Here is a 21473-nt window from a genome sequence, read left to right on the forward strand (position 1 = left end):
GTCACATTTGTGTGATGCCACTTATATGAAATGCCCAGAATAGGCAACTCCACAGAGACAGAAGCAGATTGGTGGTTTTCAGGAAATAGGGGGAGAGAGGAATAGAGAGTGACTGTTTAATGTGTACAGGGTTTCCTTCTGGGGTGACAAAAATAGTCTGCAATTAACGGTAATGCTTACACAACACTGTGAATGTACTGAGAGTCCTGAATTGTATACTTCAGGTTAAACTGATTAATTTAATGTTATGTGAACTTTAATTCAATTAAAAAAAATCACACAGCTGACATTTAACAAATCAAGATTTGGCACCCAAGAACTGACTGCAAATCATCTGCCCACTCAAAATATCCTATTTCCTCTACAAACCAAAGAAGCTTTGGCCCACCTTGCAATTAACTTTTCCTTCTGTCTACCACAATCCAAGTATGGTACCTAACTTTATTTATGATGGCGAAATTCCTATAATTGTCCAAGCACACAAAAGTTTCTAAATAAAATATTTCTTATCATAGACTCCCTGTATAAACCTTTGTAGACCAAGAGCTTTTACTTATGTCATAAAGGCATCCTTCATACAGAAGTTAACCATCATCCACCTAATGGATGAACTACTAGCAGCTATGAAGACTAATCCCTCACAGGATTACACTCTTACTTTCGGAAAAAAGTACAGCAATGGGGCTTATGTCTTCAACTAATAAACTCCATTCCTCAGTAATAAATCCTTGGCATTTTCCAACCCCTATGGTATCTATAGATCACAACTCTTTAAACCTCCTACGCTAGCTAGGTTAAGGTTGCCAATGAGGCAGAGATGGATAAGAGATCAGTAGAGGCCATGTGCGTGTGACAACCCACTCTGGACAGCCACTCTAATCCAATCTCCTAGGTAATTGCATTCCAACATTCACACAACCTTTTGGAAACCAGTTTGTTCGTGTTCTCTTCTCTTTGAGCTCTGTGAGGGTCTCCTCCAACTTGTATCCATACCCTTTAATCAGCATCAGTGATAAAGATTGAAAGTATGAGAAATTTTACATATATGCAGCTGGAAAACCAGCTATAATATAAAGTTAAAACAGCTGCAAAAAACTGCTCTTGGGAATCTGAAGCTGGAGATACATATTCCCTGACAGAGCCAAATATTCCATTTTCAACATGACAACAATCTGATCTTTGTTCACAGTTTAATGGGAGGATGATGTCAGGGTCACTGGAGCCCTGCTGGCCTTTAGGAGCCCTAAGGCTTTTCAGATAAGAAAGAGACTAAGGGCCGAATCACTAACATCTGAGTCTCAAAGGTCCTGGCAAAATATCTCCTCAGTGGAAAGCACAAAGTCTCCAAAACAAATACAAGCAAGACCCCTCTGAAATGGGGGAGAAGGGTAATCAGGCACCACTAAGTTACCTCCTTCAAGAGTTAGAAGCATTTGGGTAACCAACACAGACTGCACCTACCATACATATAAGACAACTGACCTTCCCTCATCACTCCCCTTTTAGGGTAAATTCAAAAGATTTCCCCAACATTTATCCTTTCCATTTCCTTACTTTCTACCCACTTCAATCTGGTTTCTGCCTTTTCCAATCTAAAATGGTTTTGCTGAGGTCAACGATTCTATCTTGCTAAATTCAACTGATCATTTTCAATCTACAGCTTCACTTGATAACTCTTCTCTTTTTTAAAAATGCCTTTTATGACACAACTTAAACTGGAATTAGATTCTAAAGTAAACACCTAAGAGAAATATCAAGCATAGTTTAAATTACTCTTGAATCCTTTAAATGGCCCATTAAATAAAGCAAAGCTGTTTTTTGTACACATTAACTCCAGGCAGTAATGAACAGCATGTACATATACAGGTGTACGCAAAACAAACAGTAAGTACACATGCGAAATCAACTTCTCTTTCATCTAATTAAAAACATCTTCAAGTGTATTAGGTTAAGTTTGCATACCTTAAGCAAGATCCCACTCCACTGTACCTTTCTGACCACTTCTCATCCCTTATCCTGGAGCGACTCTCCTTTACTCAACTTTGAAACACTGGGTCTGAGCTCGCTCTCTTCTTAATCTCTGTCAATGGTCTCAACTTCCACTGCTCAGTGGAATCACCTGAAGAGTTTTTTTTTTAAAATCCCAGGCTTTAATTTAGACCAAGTAAACAAAAATATACATTTCTGGTGTGGGTATTAGCAAGAGTAATTTTAAATTATCCAGTATTTCCAATGTGCAGCCAAGATGAGAATCCCTGTTCTGTTCTCTCTTCCTAGAACAGGGATTCCACACTGAAATGCCTACAGGGTCAGAGAAGTAAATAAAAAAAAGCAAGCCAGGGGCACCTGCGTGGCTCAGTGGGTTAAAGCCTCCGCCTTCGGCTCAGGTCATGATCCCAGGATCCTGAGATCAAGTCCCGCATAGGGCTCTCTGCTCAGCAAGAAGCCTGCTTCCTCCTCTCTGTCTGCCTGCCTCTCCGCCTACTTGTGATATCTCTGTCAAATAAATAAATAAAATCTTAAAAAAAAAAAAAAGCAAGCCAGGAATAAGTTTTAGGGAGTGGTGGACTCTCTGCTGAACTAGAAAGCAGCTGGGATCAGTGTTGACTTAGCTCCAACCAACTGTTGCCATACAGGAAAGCCAGCTCAGTAGTGCTACATCTTCTCATTATTAAAAAGACCCAAATCTAGATTTTCATGGGAAATCTTCAGATTTTAAATTATTGGCAACTAAAAATTAAACAACAAAAAACACTCCATGGAAAAACAAAACACATGTGTAAGCCAGATTCAGCTGTGGGCTACAGATTCCCAAAGTGCTCTGGGTAATTCCATCCACACCCCTCAATTCACACTTAAATATGGGTCCCCAGTTCAGTCCACTCCTTTTGGCTATGGATTTGAAATACCAAAGCTTATGTTATTCTCCACCCAGAGGTCTCACTAGTCCCAAAGTGAACTATGATTTATACCCACTTCAAAACTATTTACCTTTCTAGTGTTCTCTACCTCAGATAATAGCCACAACATTCACCTGGGTGGGCAAGCCTGGGAGTCATCCTACTCATTTCTCCCTCAATCATTAAGTCCTTTCAATTAAGCTTCTTAATATCTCCTATATCCATCTCCATCTCCTCTGCTACCACCATGGTCCCGGCTACAATCTTTTCTCTTCTACCTTTCCATAGTATGTTAGTTGGCTCAAATGCCATTATAAAATACCATAGCCTGGATTGCTTAAACAACAGAAATGTAATTTTCTCACGGTTCTGGAGGGCAGATGTCCTAGATCAAGGTCTGACAAAGTCAGTTTCTCTTCCTGGCTTGCAGATAGCCACCTTCTAACTGTGCTCACATGGCCTTTCCAACCTCCTCTACTTATAAAACCACCAATTCTATTGAGTTGGGGCCCCACCCTTTTGACCCTGTTTAACCCTAATTACCCACCAAAGATTCTATTTCCACGTTTAGTCACTAGGGGTAAGGGATTCAAAATTCAATTGTGGGAGGACAAAATGCAGTCTATAGCACTCAGTAACCTTAATTAGGGTCAGTTGTTTCCCACAAGCACCCATTTCTTTCCAAACCATTCTCTTCAACATGACCATATTGATCTTTTTACAAAACAGTATTTATGTGTATATGTACATATTAGACCCAATAATTCCATTTCCAGGAATTTATCCTATGGATATTTTTACACAGATGAACTGACATATGCCTGTACTATTCCTTATAGTAAAATATTAGAAAAAATTTAAATGTTCACCAATAAAGGAATGGTTAAATAATCTGTGGTATATCCATACAGGGAATACTATAAGGTCATTCAAAAGAATAAGGAAACTATATATTGAAATGGAAATGTTTCCAAGACATTGTTGCAAACAAAAATACTGGGTACAGGTGCGCCTGGTTGCTCAGTTATTAAGCATCTGCCTTTGGCTCAGGTCATGGTCCCAAGGGTCCTGGGATCTAGCCCTATGTCAGGTTGAGCAGGGAGCCTATTTCTCCCTCTCCCCCGCTGCTCATGCGCACTCTTGCTCAAATAAATAAAGTCTCAAAAAAAAAAAAAAGAATAGTGTGTACAGAATGCTACCATTTGTGTAAACAACAGCAGGAACTAAGAATATGCATTTGCTTGAATGCTGACAAAAAAATGTCTAGAACAATACACAAAACTAGTACTAGTGGTTATCCTTTTAAAAAGTGTGGGGAAAACAGCAGCTGGGGAGGAAAGTAGGATCCAATACAGACATTCTAATTTAATGGGCCATGCCCTAGTACTGTTTTAAGGTCCTCTTGTGATTCCGATGAATAGGCTGGACTGAGAACTGCTGCTCAAAGAAAGCCTTTACCAACTTTTCCAGATTCATTTTGTATCATTCTGCCCCTACCACTCTCCACATTCCAGCCACATTGGCCTCTGAGTTCCCAGAAAAGGTCCTATTCCTTCTGCCTGATATATTGTCCTCCTATGCTTCACTTTATAACTTCTATTAACCTTCAATGTCCCCCTCACCTTAAAGGTCATTTCCCAAGGAAACCTTTCCTAGTTCCCAAACTAGGTCAGGACCCTTGTTTTATGTACTCAGAGTGCTCTGTACTTCTAGAATTTATCAAAATTGCAATGAGGTATCTGTAACATTATAGGTGTGTGTGTGTCACTCTCTTTGGAAATAATGTTCACGAGTACAAAGACCATACCAGCTCTTTTTACCACTATATTTCCAGAACTAAACTAGCACCTGGCTGGCAAAGTATGCTCTTCCTCAGATATTTGGTAAATAAATGGGCGACTCCTCTGCCCTCAAGCTTAGGACAGCAGAGAAAATCAACACATAACCAAATGAAGACAACGCAGGGTCACCGATGTTAATTAAGGCAACAGTCTACTTAGGACAGTGGTTCTCAACTGGGGTGATTTTGGCTCTCTCAGAGGACATCTGGCAATATCTGGAGGCATTTTTGATTGTCACTACTGTGTACATTGTGTGACTATTTGCTATAATTGTGTATGGGGGGAGGTACTAGTGGTATATATTTAGGATAGGTCAGGAATGCTGCTAAACATCCTGTGATGACCAGGATAGCCCTCCCCAACAATGAATTACCTGGTCCAAAATGTCAATAGTACTATAGATGAAAACGCCTAATTTAAAAAGTGGTAAAATTCAAAAGGGTGATCAACTCTACTCCAGGTGGTGGGTTTTTTTTTGGGGGGGGTAAGGTGTGTGGGGGGAAGATGTTAAGAAAGGCTTTAGCTGGAGGAGTCAAGATGGCGGAGAAGTAGCAGGCTGAGACTACTTCGGGTAGCAGGAGATCAGCTAAATAGCTTATCTAAAGATTGCAAACACCTACAAATCCAACAGGAGATTGAAGAGAAGAAGAACAGCAATTCCAGAAACAGAAAATCAACCACTTTCTGCAAGGTAGGACTGGCGGAGAAGTGAATCCAAAGCGACGGGAAGATAGACCGCGGGGGGAGGGGCCGGCTCCCGGCGAGCGGCGGAGCAACGGAGCAAAATCAGGACTTTTAAAAGTCTGTTCCGCTGAGGGACATCGCTCCAGAGGCTTAACTGGGGTGAAGCCCAGGCGGGGTAAGCGCGGCCTCAGGTCCCGCAGGGTCGCAGAAGGATCGGGGGTGTCTCAGTGTCGCAGAGCTTGCCGGTATTAGAACGGGGAAGCCGGCTGCAGAGACAGAGCCGAGGAGTGACTCTCAGCTCAGGGTTGCCTTGAACCGGTCGCAGGCTCGGTCAGCTCGGAGCGCGGCCGGAGGCCAGGGTGACGAGAGTCATTTGGCGCTGTTCTCTGAGAGCGCACTGAGGAGTGGGGCCCCGGGCTCTCGGCTCCTCCCGGCCGGAGACCGGGAGGCCGCCATCTTTATTCCCGTCCTCCGGACTCTACGGAAAGCGCTCAGGGAACAAAAGCTCCCGAAAGCGAACCCAAGCGGATGACTCAGCGCGGCCCGGGGTAAGGGCGGTGCAACTCCGCCTGGGGCAAAGACGCTTGAGAATCACTACAACGGGCCCCTCCCCCAGAAGATCTACGGGAAACCCAGCCAGGACCAAGTTCACCTACCAAGGAGAACGGCGGAATTCCAGAGGAGAAGAAAGCAAAGCACGGAACTCATGGCTTTCTCCCCATGATTTTTTAGCCTTGCAGTTAATTTAATTTTTTTTTCTTTTTCAATTTTTTTTTCTTTTTCTCTTCTTCTGCTAAATTTTTTTTAACTTTTACCATTTTCTTTTTTTTAACGTTTTTTAAATAGTTTATCTAATATATATATATTTTTTCCTCTTTTTATATTTATTTCTTTATCGGCTTTCTTTTTTTTAATAGTTTTTTTTTTCTTTCTTTCTGAGCCCCTTTTTATCCCCTTTCTCCCCCCTCACAATTCAGGATCTCTTCTGATTTGGCTAAAGCATATTTTCCTGGGGTTGTTGCCACCCTTTTAGTATTTTACTTGCTCCTTCATAAACTCTTATCTGGACAAAATGACAAGGCGGAAAAATTCACAACAAAAAAAAGAACAAGAGGCAGTACCAAAGGCTAGGGACCTAATCAATACAGACATTGGTAATATGTCAGATATAGAGTTCAGAATGATGATTCTCAAGGTTCTAGCCGGGCTTGAAAAAGGCATGGAAGATATTAAAGCAACCCTCTCGGGAGAGATAAAAGCCCTTTCTGGAGAAATAAAAGAACTAAAATCTAACCAAGTCGAAATCAAAAAAGCTATTAATGAGGTGCAATCAAAAATGGAAGCTCTCACTGCTAGGATAAATGAGGCAGAAGAAAGAATTAGCGATATAGAAGACCAAATGACAGAGAATAAAGAAGCTGAGCAAAAGAGGGACAAACAGCTACTGGACCACGAGGGGAGAATTCGAGAGATAAGTGACACCATAAGACGAAACAACATTAGAATAATTGGGATTCCAGAAGAAGAGGAAACAGAGAGGGGAGCAGAAGGTATATTGGAGAGAATTATTGGAGAGAATTTCCCCAATATGGCAAAGGGAACAAGCATCAAAATCCAGGAGGTTCAGAGAACCCCCCTCAAAATCAATAAGAATAGGTCCACACCCCGTCACCTAATAGTAAAATTGACAAGTCTTAGTGACAAAGAAAAGATCCTGAAAGCAGCCCGGGAAAAGAAGTCTGTAACGTACAATGGTAAAAATATTAGATTGGCAGCAGACTTATCCACAGAGACCTGGCAGGCCAGAAAGAGCTGGCATGATATATTCAGAGTACTAAATGAGAAAAACATGCAGCCAAGAATACTATATCCAGCTAGGCTATCATTGAAAATAGACGGAGAGATTAAAAGCTTCCAGGACAAACAAAAACTGAAAGAATTTGCAAATACCAAACCAGCTCTACAGGAAATATTGAAAGGGGTCCTCTAAGCAAAGAGAGACCCTCAAAGTAGTAGATCAGAAAGAAACAGAGACAATATACAATAACAGTCACCTTACAGGCAATACAATGGCACTAAATTCATATCTCTCAATACTTACCCTGAATGTTAATGGGCTAAATGCCCCAATCAAAAGACACAGGGTATCAGAATGGATAAAAAAACAAAAACCATCTATATGTTGCCTACAAGAAACTCATCTTACACCCGAAGACACCTCCAGGTTTAAAGTGAGGGGGTGGAAAAGAATTTACCATGCTAATGGACATCAGAAGAAAGCAGGAGTGGCAATCCTTATATCAGATCAATTAGATTTTAAGCCAAAGACTATAATAAGAGATGAGGAAGGACACTATATCATACTCAAAGGAACTGTCCAACAAGAAGATCTAACAATTTTAAATATCTATGCCCCTAACGTGGGAGCAGCCAACTATATAAACCAATTAATAACAAAATCAAAGAAACACATCGACAAGAATACAATCATAGTAGGGGATTTTAACACTCCCCTCACTGAAATGGACAGATCATCCAAGCAAAAGATCAACAAGGAAATCAAGGCCTTAAATGACACACTGGACCAGATGGACATCACACATATATTCAGAACATTTCATCCCAAAGCAACAGAATACACATTCTTCTCTAGTGCACATGGAACGTTCTCCAGAATAGATCACATTCTCGGTCCTAAATCAAGTCTCAACCGGTATCAAAAGATTGGGATCATTCCCTGCATATTTTCAGACCACAATGCTCTAAAGCTAGAACTCAATAACAAGAGGAAATTGGGAAAGAACCCAAATACATGGAGACTAAACAGCATCCTTCTAAAGAATGAATGGGTCAACCAGGAAATCAAAGAAGAATTGAAAAAATTTATGGAAACAAATGATAATGAAAACACAACGGTTCAGAATCTGTGGGACACAACAAAGGCAGTCCTGAGAGGAAAATATATAGCGGTACAAGCCTTTCTCAAGAAACAAGAAAGGTCTCAGGTACACAACCTAACCCTACACCTAAAGGAGCTGGAGAAAGAACAAGAAAGAAACCCTAAACCCAGCAGGAGAAGAGAAATCATAAAGATCAGAGCAGAAATCAATGAAATAGAAACCAAAAAAACAATAGAACAAATCAACGAAACTAGGAGCTGGTTCTTTGAAAGAATTAATAAGGTTGATAAACCCCTGGCCAGACTTATCAAAAAGAAAAGAGAGAGGACCCAAATAAATAAAATCATGAATGAAAGAGGAGAGATCACAACGAACACCAAAGAAATACAGACAATTATAAGAACATACTATGAGCAACTCTACGCCAACAAATTTGACAATCTGGAAGAAATGGATGCATTCCTAGAGACATATAAACTACCACAACTGAACCAGGAAGAAATAGAAAGCCTGAATAGACCCATAACCAGTAAGGAGATTGAAACAGTCATCAAAAATCTCCAAACAAACAAAAGCCCAGGGCCAGATGGCTTCCCGGGGGAATTCTACCAAACATTTAAAGAAGACCTAATTCCTATTCTCCTGAAACTGTTCCAAAAAATAGAAATAGAAGGAAAACGTCCAAACTCATTTTATGAGGCCAGCATCACCTTGATCCCAAAACCAGACAAGGATCCCAACAAAAAAGAGAACTACAGACCAATATCCTTGATGAACACAGATGCAAAAATTCTTGCCAAAATACTAGCCAATAGGATTCAACAGTACGTTAAAAGGATTATTCACCACGACCAAGTGGGATTTATTCCAGGGCTGCAAGGCTGGTTCAACATCCGCAAATCAATCAATGTGATACAACACATTAATAAAAGAAAGAACAAGGACCATATGATACTCTCCATAGAAGCTGAAAAAGCATTTGACAAAGTACAGCATCCCTTCCTGTTCAAAACTCTTCAAAGTGTAGGGATAGAGGGCACATACCTCAATATTATCAAAGCCATCTATGAAAAACCCACTGCAAATATCATTCTCAATGGAGAAAAACTGAAAGCTTTTCCGCTAAGGTCAGGAACACGGCAGGGATGTCCGTTATCACCACTGCTATTCAACATAGTACTAGAAGTCCTAGCCTCAGCAATCAGACAACAAAAGGAAATTAAAGGCATCCAAATCGGCAAAGAAGAAGTCAAACTATCACTCTTCGCAGATGATATGATACTCTATGTGGAAAACCCAAAAGACTCCACTCCAAAACTGCTAGAACTTGTACAGGAATTCAGTAAAGTGTCAGGATATAAAATCAATGCACAGAAATCAGTTGCATTTCTCTACACCAACAACAAGACAGAAGAAAGAGAAATTAAGGAGTCCATCCCATTTACAATTGCACCCAAAACTATAAGATACCTAGGAATAAACCTAACCAAAGAGACTAAGAATCTATTCACAGAAAACTATAAAGTACTCATGAAAGAAATTGAGGAAGACACAAAGAAATGGAAAAATGTTCCATGCTCCTGGATTGGAAGAATAAATATTGTGAAAATGTCTATGCTACCTAAAGCAATCTACACATTTAATGCAATTCCTATCAAAGTACCATCCATTTTTTTCAAAGAAATGGAACAAATAATCCTCAAATTTATATGGAACCAGAAAAGACCTCGAATAGCCAAAGGAATATTGAAAAAGAAAGCCAAAGTTGGTGGCATCACAATTCCGGACTTCAAGCTCTATTACAAAGCTGTCATCATCAAGACAGCATGGTACTGGCACAAAAACAGACACATAGATCAATGGAACAGAATAGAGAGCCCAGAAATGGACCCTCAACTCTATGGTCAACTCATCTTCGACAAAGCAGGAAAGAATGTCCAATGGAACAAAGACAGCCTCTTCAATAAATGGTGTTGGGAAAATTGGACAGCCACATGCAGAAAAATGAAATTGGATCATTGCCTTACACCACACACGAAAATAGACTCAAAATGGATGAAGGATCTCAATGTGAGAAAGGAATCCATCAAAATCCTCGAGGAGAACACAGGCAGCAACCTCTTCGACGTCAGCCGCAGCAACATCTTCCTAGGAACATCACCAAAGGCAAGGGAAGCAAGGGCAAAAATGAACTTTTGGGATTTTATCAAGATCAAAAGCTTTTGCACAGCAAAGGAAACAGTGAACAAAACCAAAAGACAACTGACAGAATGGGAGAAGATATTTGCAAATGACATATCAGATAAAGGGCTAGTGTCCAAAATCTATAAAGAACTTAGCAAACTCAACACCCAAAGAACAAATAATCCAATCAAGAAATGGGCAGAGGACATGAACAGACATTTCTGCAAAGAAGACATCCAGATAGCCAACAGACACATGAAAAAGTGCTCCATATCACTCGGCATCAGGGAAATACAAATCAAAACCACCATGAGATATCACCTCACACCAGTCAGAATGGCTAAAATTAACAAGTCAGGAAATGACAGATGCTGGCGAGGATGCGGAGAAAGGGGAACCCTCCTACACTGTTGGTGGGAATGCAAGCTGGTGCAACCACTCTGGAAAACAGCATGGAGGTTCCTCAAAATGTTGAAAATAGAACTACCCTACCTATGACCCTGCAATTGCACTGCTGGGTATTTACCCTAAAGATACAAACATAGTGATCCGAAGGGGCACGTGCACCCGAATGTTTATAGCAGCAATGTCTACAATAGCCAAACTATGGAAAGAACCTAGATGTCCATCTACAGACGAATGGATAAAGAAGATGTGGTATATATACACAATGGAATACTATGCAGCCATCAAAAGAAATGAAATCTTGCCATTTGCGACGACGTGGATGGAACTAGAGGGTATCATGCTTAGCGAAATAAGTCAATCGGAGAAAGACAACTATCATATGATCTCCCTGATATGAGGGAGAGGAGATGCAACATGGGGGGTCGAGGGGGTAGGAGAAGAGTAAATGAAACAAGATGGGATTGGGAGGGAGACAAACCATAAGTGACTCTTAATCTCACAAAACAAACTGAGGGTTGATGGGGGGAGGGGGTTGGGAGAGGGGGTGGGGTTATGGATATCGGGGAGGGTATGTGCTATGGTGAGTGTTGTGAAGTGTGTAAACCTGGCGATTCGCAGACCTGTACCCCTGGGGATAAAAATATATGTTTATAAAGCTGTAAAAAAAAAAAAAAAAAAAAAAGAAAGAAAGGCTTTAGCTGTGTACTGAAAGGTGGCAGGGGCTAAATCAGTGGAGACTGATCAGGTAATGAGCTTATGAAGAGTTTAAAAGCAAAGTTATGGTTTGCTTTTAACAAGTGCCCCCCCCAAGTACTCCATACTCTGAAATTTCTCAGATCCTTTACTCTCTTCTTGATGAAACGAAACTTTCATTCTCTTAGGGCAGTGGGTTTTAGCTAAACATTAAGGTAAAATTAATTCAGATTAAGATAAAGTCAGATACCCTTTCACTATCCAGAATGTTAACTACATTTTAAAATATGCAAATACTTAAGAACACAAATAAATCTTTAACTGATTAATATTCAGGTTGTTAGTGGATACAACTATTTTTTACCTCAACAGCCAGGTTGGTCCTGATAAAGACTTCTTCAAAGCTTTCTGTTTTTTGAAAAAAACTTTACTTTGTTTGCCCTGTCCTCAATTTCTGAGTTCTCAGATTTATAAAAGATCCGAGTTTTCCCCACAGCATCTCAAGTTCTTCTGTCAGAGAGAGCCCTGTGGATGCAATAAATATGAACAGATTTTATGTATAAATTAGGAGTAGTCTATAGATTTTTAAAAGGCTTTCACTAAAAGTCATGGATATTTCTGAGAGGAATGAAACTGAGATAATTTTAATGGTACCATCAAGAAAGAAAATGATGTTTTACTACCACACAAACCTGCTGCCTACTGAGCAGGATGCACATGCTCTGACCTAGTACAGCAATTTTTAGGGTCTCAGCAGTGGGTGCTCTGTTTACAAGAAACTGAGGCCTGAGACTAATAAAGAACAAAGAAAAATGCCTGGCACCAAAGGTTTGAGGGGATGCTTTGTACATAAATGATCTGAGAAGGAGCACTTCTTCAGATTTTGGAAGGCACTACAAACCACTCTTTTTTGCTTACGTGTTAAGAATTTTTATTTCGTGTTTTCAGGCCATTTCCTAATAAGATAATACATTATAATTTACAAACAGCAATTTATCCTCCCTTACATTTGCTGACCACTAAAACTGGGTAAAATTTCCTTAAGCTTCACCAGAGTTGAGGGATTGGGAATAATGCGAGCACAACAGAGTTCAGATGCAACATGAACTCCAAGCCCGGCCAGCTGGTTTCCATCGAAAGGTCCCCCGAGAGAAAGCCCCTCCGAGGCGGCGGCCAGGGTCGGCGCGGGAGAGACCCACTGAGGCGGCCCGGGGGCGGCCGCACGGCAGGGCCAGGGTGTGCCCGGCCTCCGTTTTACCTTTGTTTCAGGTACTCCTGCTTTCAGCCAGGCCGGGGATCCCGCCCGAGGCCCCGAGCTGGTGACACATCCTTCTTTGGCCAAGTCGGGCTGAGGCTGGGCAGGGGGCGGGGAAGGAAAATAAAGCCTCAGCGCCTAACGACGTGACTCTCAGTTCTCCAAAACGTTGGCATTTGTTTTTCTGCCAAGCTTTCCTGTTAACAAGTTCCCGAGGGCTGTGCGGGCGAACTGGCCTGGGAGCCCCAAAAGTGGGAGGGGCAGGGCCGTCCCCCGCCTTCTCTGCTCGGTGGGTGCCCCCGGGGCAGGCGGTTTCCACACCTCCCGGGAAGCCACTGCCCGGGACCCAGCAGGGCGTGCACTGGAGCCCGCACCGCCCCAAACCCGGACTCCCACGGCTCTGCCGCCGGCCCAGCTCCGCGAGGCCCCTCCGGCCCCGCTGGCCAGGCCGGTCCCCGCCCCCAGGCCCCGGCCCCGCCCGCTCCGGCCTCCGCGCACCGCCCCCCGGCCTCGCCACCACCCTCGGGCAGGGCCGGGGGCGCCCTGGCTCCAGGCCGCGCGGCGGGCGTCCCCGCGCCTACCTCAGCGCCCGCGGCTCCTCCTCCGGCTGCTGCCCCGGCTCGCGGACGGCGCTTGCCACCAGAACCCCCGGCGGCGCGGAATCTGGGAGTCGAGTGCAGCGTGTGAAGAGCTGAGGCCCGAACGCGCCCCGCCCGTCCGCCCGTCACCTCCTCCCCCTTATGCCCACCCTCCGCCGCGCGCTCGGCGCCCCGCCCCGCCCGCCAGGCTCCGCCCACCCCGCCGCCCGGTGTCGGGAAGGGGGCCGCCAGGGGCGCTGTGAGAGCCGCGATGTCCGCCGCCCTTGGGGTCTTTGGTATGGCGGCCCTGTGGTGTCGTGATTTGTGGCGCTTACAACCGTTTCTTGGATACGAATCTCCTGTTTGGATTTGTTATTACTGTGATTTTATTGTCATTGTCATTTTGTAATCCTTGTAATTGTTATCTTCATTAGTTCTTTTACCCTCCTGGAGCTGACCGGATGGTTCCCTTGAGGGGGGAGATGGCAGACACGCAGCCTTCGCTACTGACCAATACACCTAATCACTCCGATACTCCCAGTGGCCCGCACCTGTGCCACATTTCCTTGTGAAGTGAGCAAGTTGTGTGACTTTTGAAGGAAGATTTATTTTTAACTGTTATTGTGACATTTAAGAAAAATACAGAAAGCCAAACTCAAAGCACAGCTACATGAATTATTCTGACACACACCCTTATAACCACTCCCCAGATTTAACACTATGTAAAGTGGGTGAAGACAAAAGCTCATCAGCAGGGAAGACACAACCTGGGAATGGCGTCCCAAAATTTTCCTCCTGGTGACTACCACAGGAAGTCAAAGGCCACCTGCCCATAATCATGCCCTCTCCAAGAACAAACAGAAATTTCCCCATAATTAGAAACCTCCAATCAGGATGTATTTGTAAAATTCTTAATTAAAAATCTTAATCAATAAATACATAAGCATATGAATAACTTAATAAATAAGTCAGGAGATTGAACAGTATGAGTAGGAAGCCTAGGAGCCAAGGGTTAGGTTTTCCATGAGGAGAGGTTCTGGTCACCCGGGCTGTCCTCACTCTGTATCACCAGCACCAAGGACAACATGGAATAGGTGCTGTGTGTATTTTTATATTGCAAAAAAAAAAAAACAAAACAGACTTTGCTTACTGAAAATTTCATCTAAGTTCAGTTTTTCCAATAGCTAATCTGATGTACTCTGTGAGATGCCTGGATGTCTTGGGAAGAAGCCATAATGCTTTAAACTTTATTCTGCTTTACAGTTTAAAAAAAAAAACCCTCTTAAATGCATTATGGTATCATATTGAAGACTTAGAGCAGTACTGTGAGAAAGGCAGGGCAGGACAGAGGACTTTGCAAAGGTCACAGTGCAATGCATATCTGTAAGAAGAGCTAGTACACAGTGAACTATAGAACAGTTTCAGTATTGCTGATCCTGCCAGTCCCTGTTGGATTCCTAGTTTGTCTTGACAGTTTTATTGCCCAAGTTTTTCTGTAAGGATTCCTTTGGTTCCTTTGCCATACATTTATATGCAATATGACTTGAATTTATAAAGGACAGAGCACCTAACAGGACACTTGATTTAATAGGGTAGAGTCAGCCTCCCTGTCATGTGCACTTTGGTGAACTGGGGCTAGAGAGCTGCCAATTTGTTTCCATTTATTGAGCACCCTTGCTCTGTGGTTGGTGGTGGGAATATAAAGAACAGAAAATTAATAACACAATTTTTGCTCTCAAGGGTTTATAGCCAATTAGGGAGAAAGATTTGGAGATAAATGAGGGTTTAATTAATTTGGACAGTAGGGGAACAGTCCTGAGCACAATTAATTCTATTAGGAGTAGGGAGAGGATAGAGCAAGGCTTCTCAAATAACAGAACATCCGATTTTTTAAAATTGTGGGAAAATAACAAATATTATAAAAGTAAAGAGAATAATATAATGAACTACTATGTAGTCATTACTCAGTTTCAGTAGTTATCATTCCTTGGCCAATTTGTTCTATCTGAACCTCATCTTTTCTTTCCCTCCTTGGATTATTTTGAAGCAAATCGTAAGCAGTATATTATTGCACCCATAAATACTTTACTATGTGTCTCTAAACAATAGTCTATTTTTGATAACAACCACAAAATCATTATAATATCTTTTAATATCTTTAAAAATGAACAATTTCTTAACTTCTAGTCAGTGTTCAAATTTTCCCAATTTTCTTATTAATGTTTTGTATAGTTCATTCCTTCAAGTCAAGATCCAAACAAAGTACTCGCTTTGCATTTGGTTAAAATCTCTTAAGCTCTTTTCTTTCCTTGCACTTTATATGTTGACAAAATTGATTGCTTGTCCTGTGGTGTCCCTCACATTCTGCACTTTACTGATGTTAACATGTTTCTCTATCCCTTTTCTTCTCATAAACTGATAGTAGAACTAGAGATTTGGTCATATTTAATTAAATACACCCATAATAAAAGTTACTTGTTCAAAATCAGACGCAGAACCTTCATAGATGTTAGAATTGGCAGACAAGGACATGAAAACAGTTACTGTTAACTATATTCCAAACGTTTAAAAAGTTAAAGAGACATGAGAGATATAAAAAAAGAAGACAAATTGTAATTCTAAAGATGAAGGCTATAGTGTCTGAATAAAAGTGCACTGCATAGGATTAATGGCAAAATAGACATTGCCAAAGAAAAGGTTAGCAATCTTGAAGTCATACCGAAAGGCAGAAACTGGTTTAAAGAGACAACACAAGAAGCTGCTTATGAGGAATGCACTTTAAATGCATAGATACCAATAGGTTAAAGGCAAAAGAATAGAAAGAGATTCACTGTGCAAACAAAAGGAAACTAGTCAAAAGAAAATATTTCAGATAAAGAATATTACAAGGAGTAAATACAGTCATTTCGTATTAAAAGGGGTCAATTCATTTAGAGGATATAACGATTGTGTTTATGCATTTAATAATTCATGAAGGAAAATAGATAGGAGCAAAGAGAAATAGACAAATCTACAATCAATAATTGTAGATTTCAGTACCTTCCTTCTATAATTGATAGGACAAGTCGCAGAAAATCAGCAGATAGAAAAGACTTGAATAACACTATCAAGCGACTTCACTTAATTCACATTTGTAGGACATTTCTTCCAATAACAGAATTCACATACTTGCCAGTTGCACACAAAATATTTATCAAGATAGACCAGATTTTGTGTCCTGAAACAAATCTCAATAAATTTAAAAGAATTCAAGTCGTACAAAGTATGGCCTCTGACCACAATGGAATTACATTAGAAAACAAAAACATCTAGAATTCAGCATATTCAATTCTCCTTCCCTAATTCCCCAACCTGTTCCTCGTCACTTGTTCCTTTCTTATCTTAGGTTGAGGTCCCAATATCCGCTCAGTTATTTAGGCCAGAGATTCTTAATACCTCTTGCTCCCTCATATCTCTCTTATGGAAAAAATCTCCAAGTTTTGATTTTTCTTTTCAAACTGTTTCTCAAATCTGATTGTTCATCTCTGCCTCTATTACCGCTTTCTCTGTTATCGGTAGTTCAGGTGCTCACCATGTCTCTTTGTAGGCACGTAAAGCCACCTAACTGGTCTCTCTGCCTCCCATCTTGTCCCCTTTAACTCACTCTCAATGTGTGGCCGAATGTAGTGAACAGTGTGTCACACTCTTGGAGTTTCCCAGCACCTGTTACATAGCTTTCCTTTATTTTGGGGGAATCTCTACTGTTAGGAGTCCTGACTTTCAAGGCGGAAGCCAGAAATCACTTTCCCCATATCCTTTGTAGCTGGGGTGGGGGGGGGGAGGTAGGTAACCTAGGCTCACTCAGATATACCACACAAGATTTTAACTAATAAGACCACAACGTGAAGAAGCAGGACATCCACAACACAAGAAAGTTGTTGCATATCTGTGCAAGAGACTCCAAAGATATTTTCTCCCATACGGATAATGTGGGTATTCTCGGAATTCTGAAAAGTCTCAAGTTTGCGTTGGATTTTCTTTCTTTTCTTTTTGTTTTCTCCTTCCCTCCTTCCTTCTCTTCTTCCTTCCTTCCCACGTCCCTTCTTATAACAGCTTTTTTTTTTTTTTTTTTTTACATACCATATAATTCACCTATTCAAAATCTACAATTTAATGGTTTTGGTATATTCACAGATGCATAATCATAATCAGAGTAAATTTTAGAATATTTTCATCAACCCCGAAGGAAACTCCACACTGTTAAGCCACTCTTGTTTCTGTCCATCCTCCCTCCTGGCCATAGGCAACCAAACTGATTTACTTTCTGTTTGATAAGTATTCTGGACATTTCATATAAACAGAATCATACAGCATTTGCCTTTTTTATCTGGCTTCTTTCATATATGTGGCATAATATTTTCAGCATTCATCCATGTTGTGTACTGATTTGTGTATCAGTACTTTATTCCTTTTTATTGCTGAATAATATTCTATTGTATGGCCATGCTATAGTTCATTTATTCATTTACCCCCTAACTGGCATCTGGGTTGCTTCCAGTTTTTTTTTTTTACCACAAATAAGACTACTATGAACATCCACGTGTAAGTCTTTGTATGGATATATGCCTTTATATCTCTTGGTTATAAATCTAGCAGTGGAATTGCTGGGTCATATGGTAACTCTGTATATAAAGTGTTTAATTTTCTTTGCTTCAATGTCAGTGAGCTGGTTTCTGTGAGAACCAGAATGTGGGAGAAGTTGATTCTTTATTCCATCATTTGAGTTTTTTATGTACAAGACGAGCTTTTGTATACTGAAAGAAAAAAACCCAAAAATGTATAAAGCTACTTTTGTTTAATAAAAGTCAAATTTATTAAAGGTATCCAGTTTTAAAATCTAGTTTTCCTTAGACCTTTAAGTTTAAACTTTATGGTCTTATTTATAAATGTATCCAACTATAACGTAAAATTAGCTTATAAATATGGAAGATTAAGTTTTCTAAACATTTAGTATTAACTCGGCAAAATTCTTAGATTTTTCAAATACAGCTACAAATGTAGTAATTTTGATTCTTTTTTTTTTTTTAAAGATTTTATTTATTTATTTGAAGAGAGAGACAGTGAGAGAGAGCATGAGCTAGGAGAAGGTCAGAGGGAGAAGCAGACTCCCCATGGAGCTGGGAGCCTGATGTGGGACTCGATCCCGGGATTCCGGGATCATGACCTGAGCCGAAGGCAGTCGTCCAACCAACTGAGCCACCCAGGAGTCCCAGTAATTTTGATTCTTTAAAGCACTTCAAACATTCAAAAAGTAAGCTTACAATTCAAAAAAACCAATATTCTAAGCCCTTCGACTCTATTTCCAAACCTAATAACTCAGAAGTTATAGATTTAGTACCTCAGATTCCCTGAAAAATTCAAACACAGTTTACAAACATAATCAATTCAACTTTTACATGTCTCAAATTGAAATCCCCAATCTACTGTCAATTAAACCCTTTAAACATTTAAAATGAAAATGACAAGTCTAAATTCAACATTTCAAGTACTCCACCTGTCAAATAAAATACATCCAAATTGCCAAGGGGATTAAAAAATAAGTTATTCTAGAGGGAGGAGTCAAGATGGCGGAGAAGTAGCAGGCTGAGACTACTTCGGATAGCGGGAGATCAGCTAAAGAGCTTATCTAAAGATTGCAAACACCTACAAATCCAACGGGAGATTGAAGAGAAGAAGAACAGCAATTCCAGAAACAGAAAATCAACCACTTTCTGCAAGGTAGGACTGGCGGAGAAGTGAATCCAAAGCGACGGGAAAATAGACCGCGGGGGGAGGGGCCGGCTCCCGGCGAGCAGCGGAGCAACGGAGCAAAATCAGGACTTTTAAAAGTCTGTTCCACTGAGGGACATCACTCCAGAGGCTTAACTGGGGTGAAGCCCAGGCGGGGTCAGCGCGGCCTCAGGTCCCACAGGGTCGCAGAAGGATCGGGGGTGTCTGAGTGTCGCAAAGCATACCGGTATTAGAACGGGGAAGCCGGCTACAGAGACAGAGCCGAGGAGTGACTCTCAGCTCGGGGTTGTCTTGAACCGGTCGCAGGCTCGGTCAGCTCGGAGCGCGGCCGGAGGCCAGGGTGACGGGAGTCATTGGGCGCTGTTCTCTGAGGGCGCACTGAGGAGTGGGGCCCCGGGCTCTCGGCTCCTCCGGGCCGGAGACCGGGAGGCGCCATCTTCATTCCTGTCCTCCGGAACTCTACGGAAAGCGCTCAGGGAACAAAAGCTCCCGAAAGCAAACCCGAGCGGAATACTCAGCGCGGCCCCGGGTAAGGGCGGTGCAACTCCGCCTGGGGCAAAGACGCATGAGAATCACTACAACAGGCCCCTCCCCCAGAAGATCAACGGGAAACCCAGCCAGGACCAAGTTCACCTACCAAGGAGAACGGCGGAATTCCAGAGGAGAAGAAAGCAAAGCACGGAACTCATGGTTTTCTCCCCATGATTTTTTAGCCTTGCAGTTAATTTAATTTTTTTTCTCTTTTTCAATTTTTTTTTCTTTTTCTCTTCTTCTGCTGAATTTTTTTTAACTTTTGCCGTTTTCTTTTTTTAACGTTTTTTAAATAGTTTATCTAATATATATATATTTTTTCCTCTTTTTATATTTTTTCTTTATCGGCTTTCTTTTTTTTAATAGTTTCTTTTTTTTTTCTTTCTTTCTGAACCCCTTTTTATCCCCTTTATCCCCCCTCACAATTCGGGATCTCTTCTGATTTGGCTAAAGCATATTTTCCTGGGGTTGTTGCCACCCTTTTAGTATTTTACTTGCTCCTTCATAAACTCTTATCTGGACAAAATGACAAGGCGGAAAAATTCACAACAAAAAAAAGAACAAGAGGCAGTACCAAAGACTAGGGACCTAATCAATACAGACATTGGTAATATGTCAGATATAGAGTTCAGAATGATGATTCTCAAGGTTCTAGCCGGGCTTGAAAAAGGCATGGAAGATATTAAAGCAACCCTCTTGGGGGATATAAAAGCCCTTTCTGGAGAAATAAAAGAACTAAAATCTAACCAAGTTGAAATCAAAAAAGCTATTAATGAGGTGCAATCAAAAATGGAGGCTCTCACTGCTAGGATAAATGAGGCAGAAGAAAGAATTAGCGATATAGAAGACCAAATGACAGAGAATAAAGAAGCTGAGCAAAAGAGGGACAAACAGCTACTGGACCACGAGGGGAGAATTCGAGAGATAAGTGACACCATAAGACGAAACAACATTAGAATAATTGGGATTCCAGAAGAAGAGGAAACAGAGAGGGGAGCAGAAGGTATATTGGAGAGAATTATTGGAGAGAATTTCCCCAATATGGCAAAGGGAACAAGCATCAAAATCCAGGAGGTTCAGAGAACCCCCCTCAAAATCAATAAGAATAGGTCCACACCCCGTCACCTAATAGTAAAATTGACAAGTCTTAGTGACAAAGAAAAGATCCTGAAAGCAGCCCGGGAAAAGAAGTCTGTAATGTACAATGGTAAAAATATTAGATTGGCAGCAGACTTATCCACAGAGACCTGGCAGGCCAGAAAGAGCTGGCATGATATATTCAGAGTACTAAATGAGAAAAACATGCAGCCAAGAATACTATATCCAGCTAGGCTATCATTGAAAATAGAAGGAGAGATAAAAAGCTTCCAGGACAAACAAAAACTGAAAGAATTTGCAAATACCAAACCAGCTCTACAGGAAATATTGAAAGGGGTCCTCTAAGCAAAGAGAGACCCTCAAAGTAGTAGATCAGAAAGAAACAGAGACAATATACAATAACAGTCACCTTACAGGCAATACAATGGCACTAAATTCATATCTCTCAATACTTACCCTGAATGTTAATGGGCTAAATGCCCCAATCAAAAGACACAGGGTATCAGAATGGATAAAAAAACAAAACCCATCTATATGTTGCCTACAAGAAACTCATCTTAAACCCGAAGACACCTCCAGGTTTAAAGTGAGGGGGTGGAAAAGAATTTACCATGCTAATGGACATCAGAAGA

The 21473-nt window shown here is 41.3% G+C and overlaps 2 protein-coding genes across 6 annotated transcripts in view; one reads left to right on the plus strand and one right to left on the minus strand.

Moving 5' to 3' along the window:
• PPP2R3A (protein phosphatase 2 regulatory subunit B''alpha) overlaps window positions 1-13611 on the minus strand; it is a 210849-nt gene extending 197238 nt beyond the window's left edge. For 2 of the 5 annotated variants that reach the window (XM_047736320.1, XM_047736309.1), the window contains exon 1: window positions 13447-13611. The gene's annotated coding sequence lies outside the window, so the exon portion shown is untranslated. Of the gene's footprint in view, window positions 1-11974; window positions 12136-12868; window positions 12965-13446 lie in introns of all 5 variants that reach the window. The other 3 variants (XM_047736302.1, XM_047736293.1, XM_047736286.1) reach the window with 3 other exon arrangements.
• Window positions 12713-13706, plus strand: LOC125102035 (proline-rich protein 2-like). The gene is made up of 2 exons (XM_047732762.1): window positions 12713-12879; window positions 13058-13706. Exons 1-2 carry the CDS (start codon window positions 12713-12715, stop codon window positions 13704-13706), a joined length of 816 nt encoding a protein of 271 aa, XP_047588718.1.
• The last annotated feature ends 7767 nt before the right edge of the window (window positions 13707-21473 follow it).

Source organism: Lutra lutra, chromosome 1 (genome assembly GCF_902655055.1).
Source record: "Lutra lutra chromosome 1, mLutLut1.2, whole genome shotgun sequence".
Taxonomy (NCBI): Eukaryota; Metazoa; Chordata; class Mammalia; order Carnivora; family Mustelidae; genus Lutra; species Lutra lutra.

Excerpts from the sequence above, each read along its gene's own strand:
- LOC125102035 (XM_047732762.1), top strand. The coding sequence starts at position 12,713 with ATGAACTCCAAGCCCGGCCAGCTGGTTTCCATCGAAAGGTCCCCCGAG. Across the intron at positions 12,880-13,057 it reads CCGTTTTACCTTTGTTTCAG|CTTTCCTGTTAACAAGTTCC; the intron begins GTACTCCTGCTT and ends TTTTCTGCCAAG.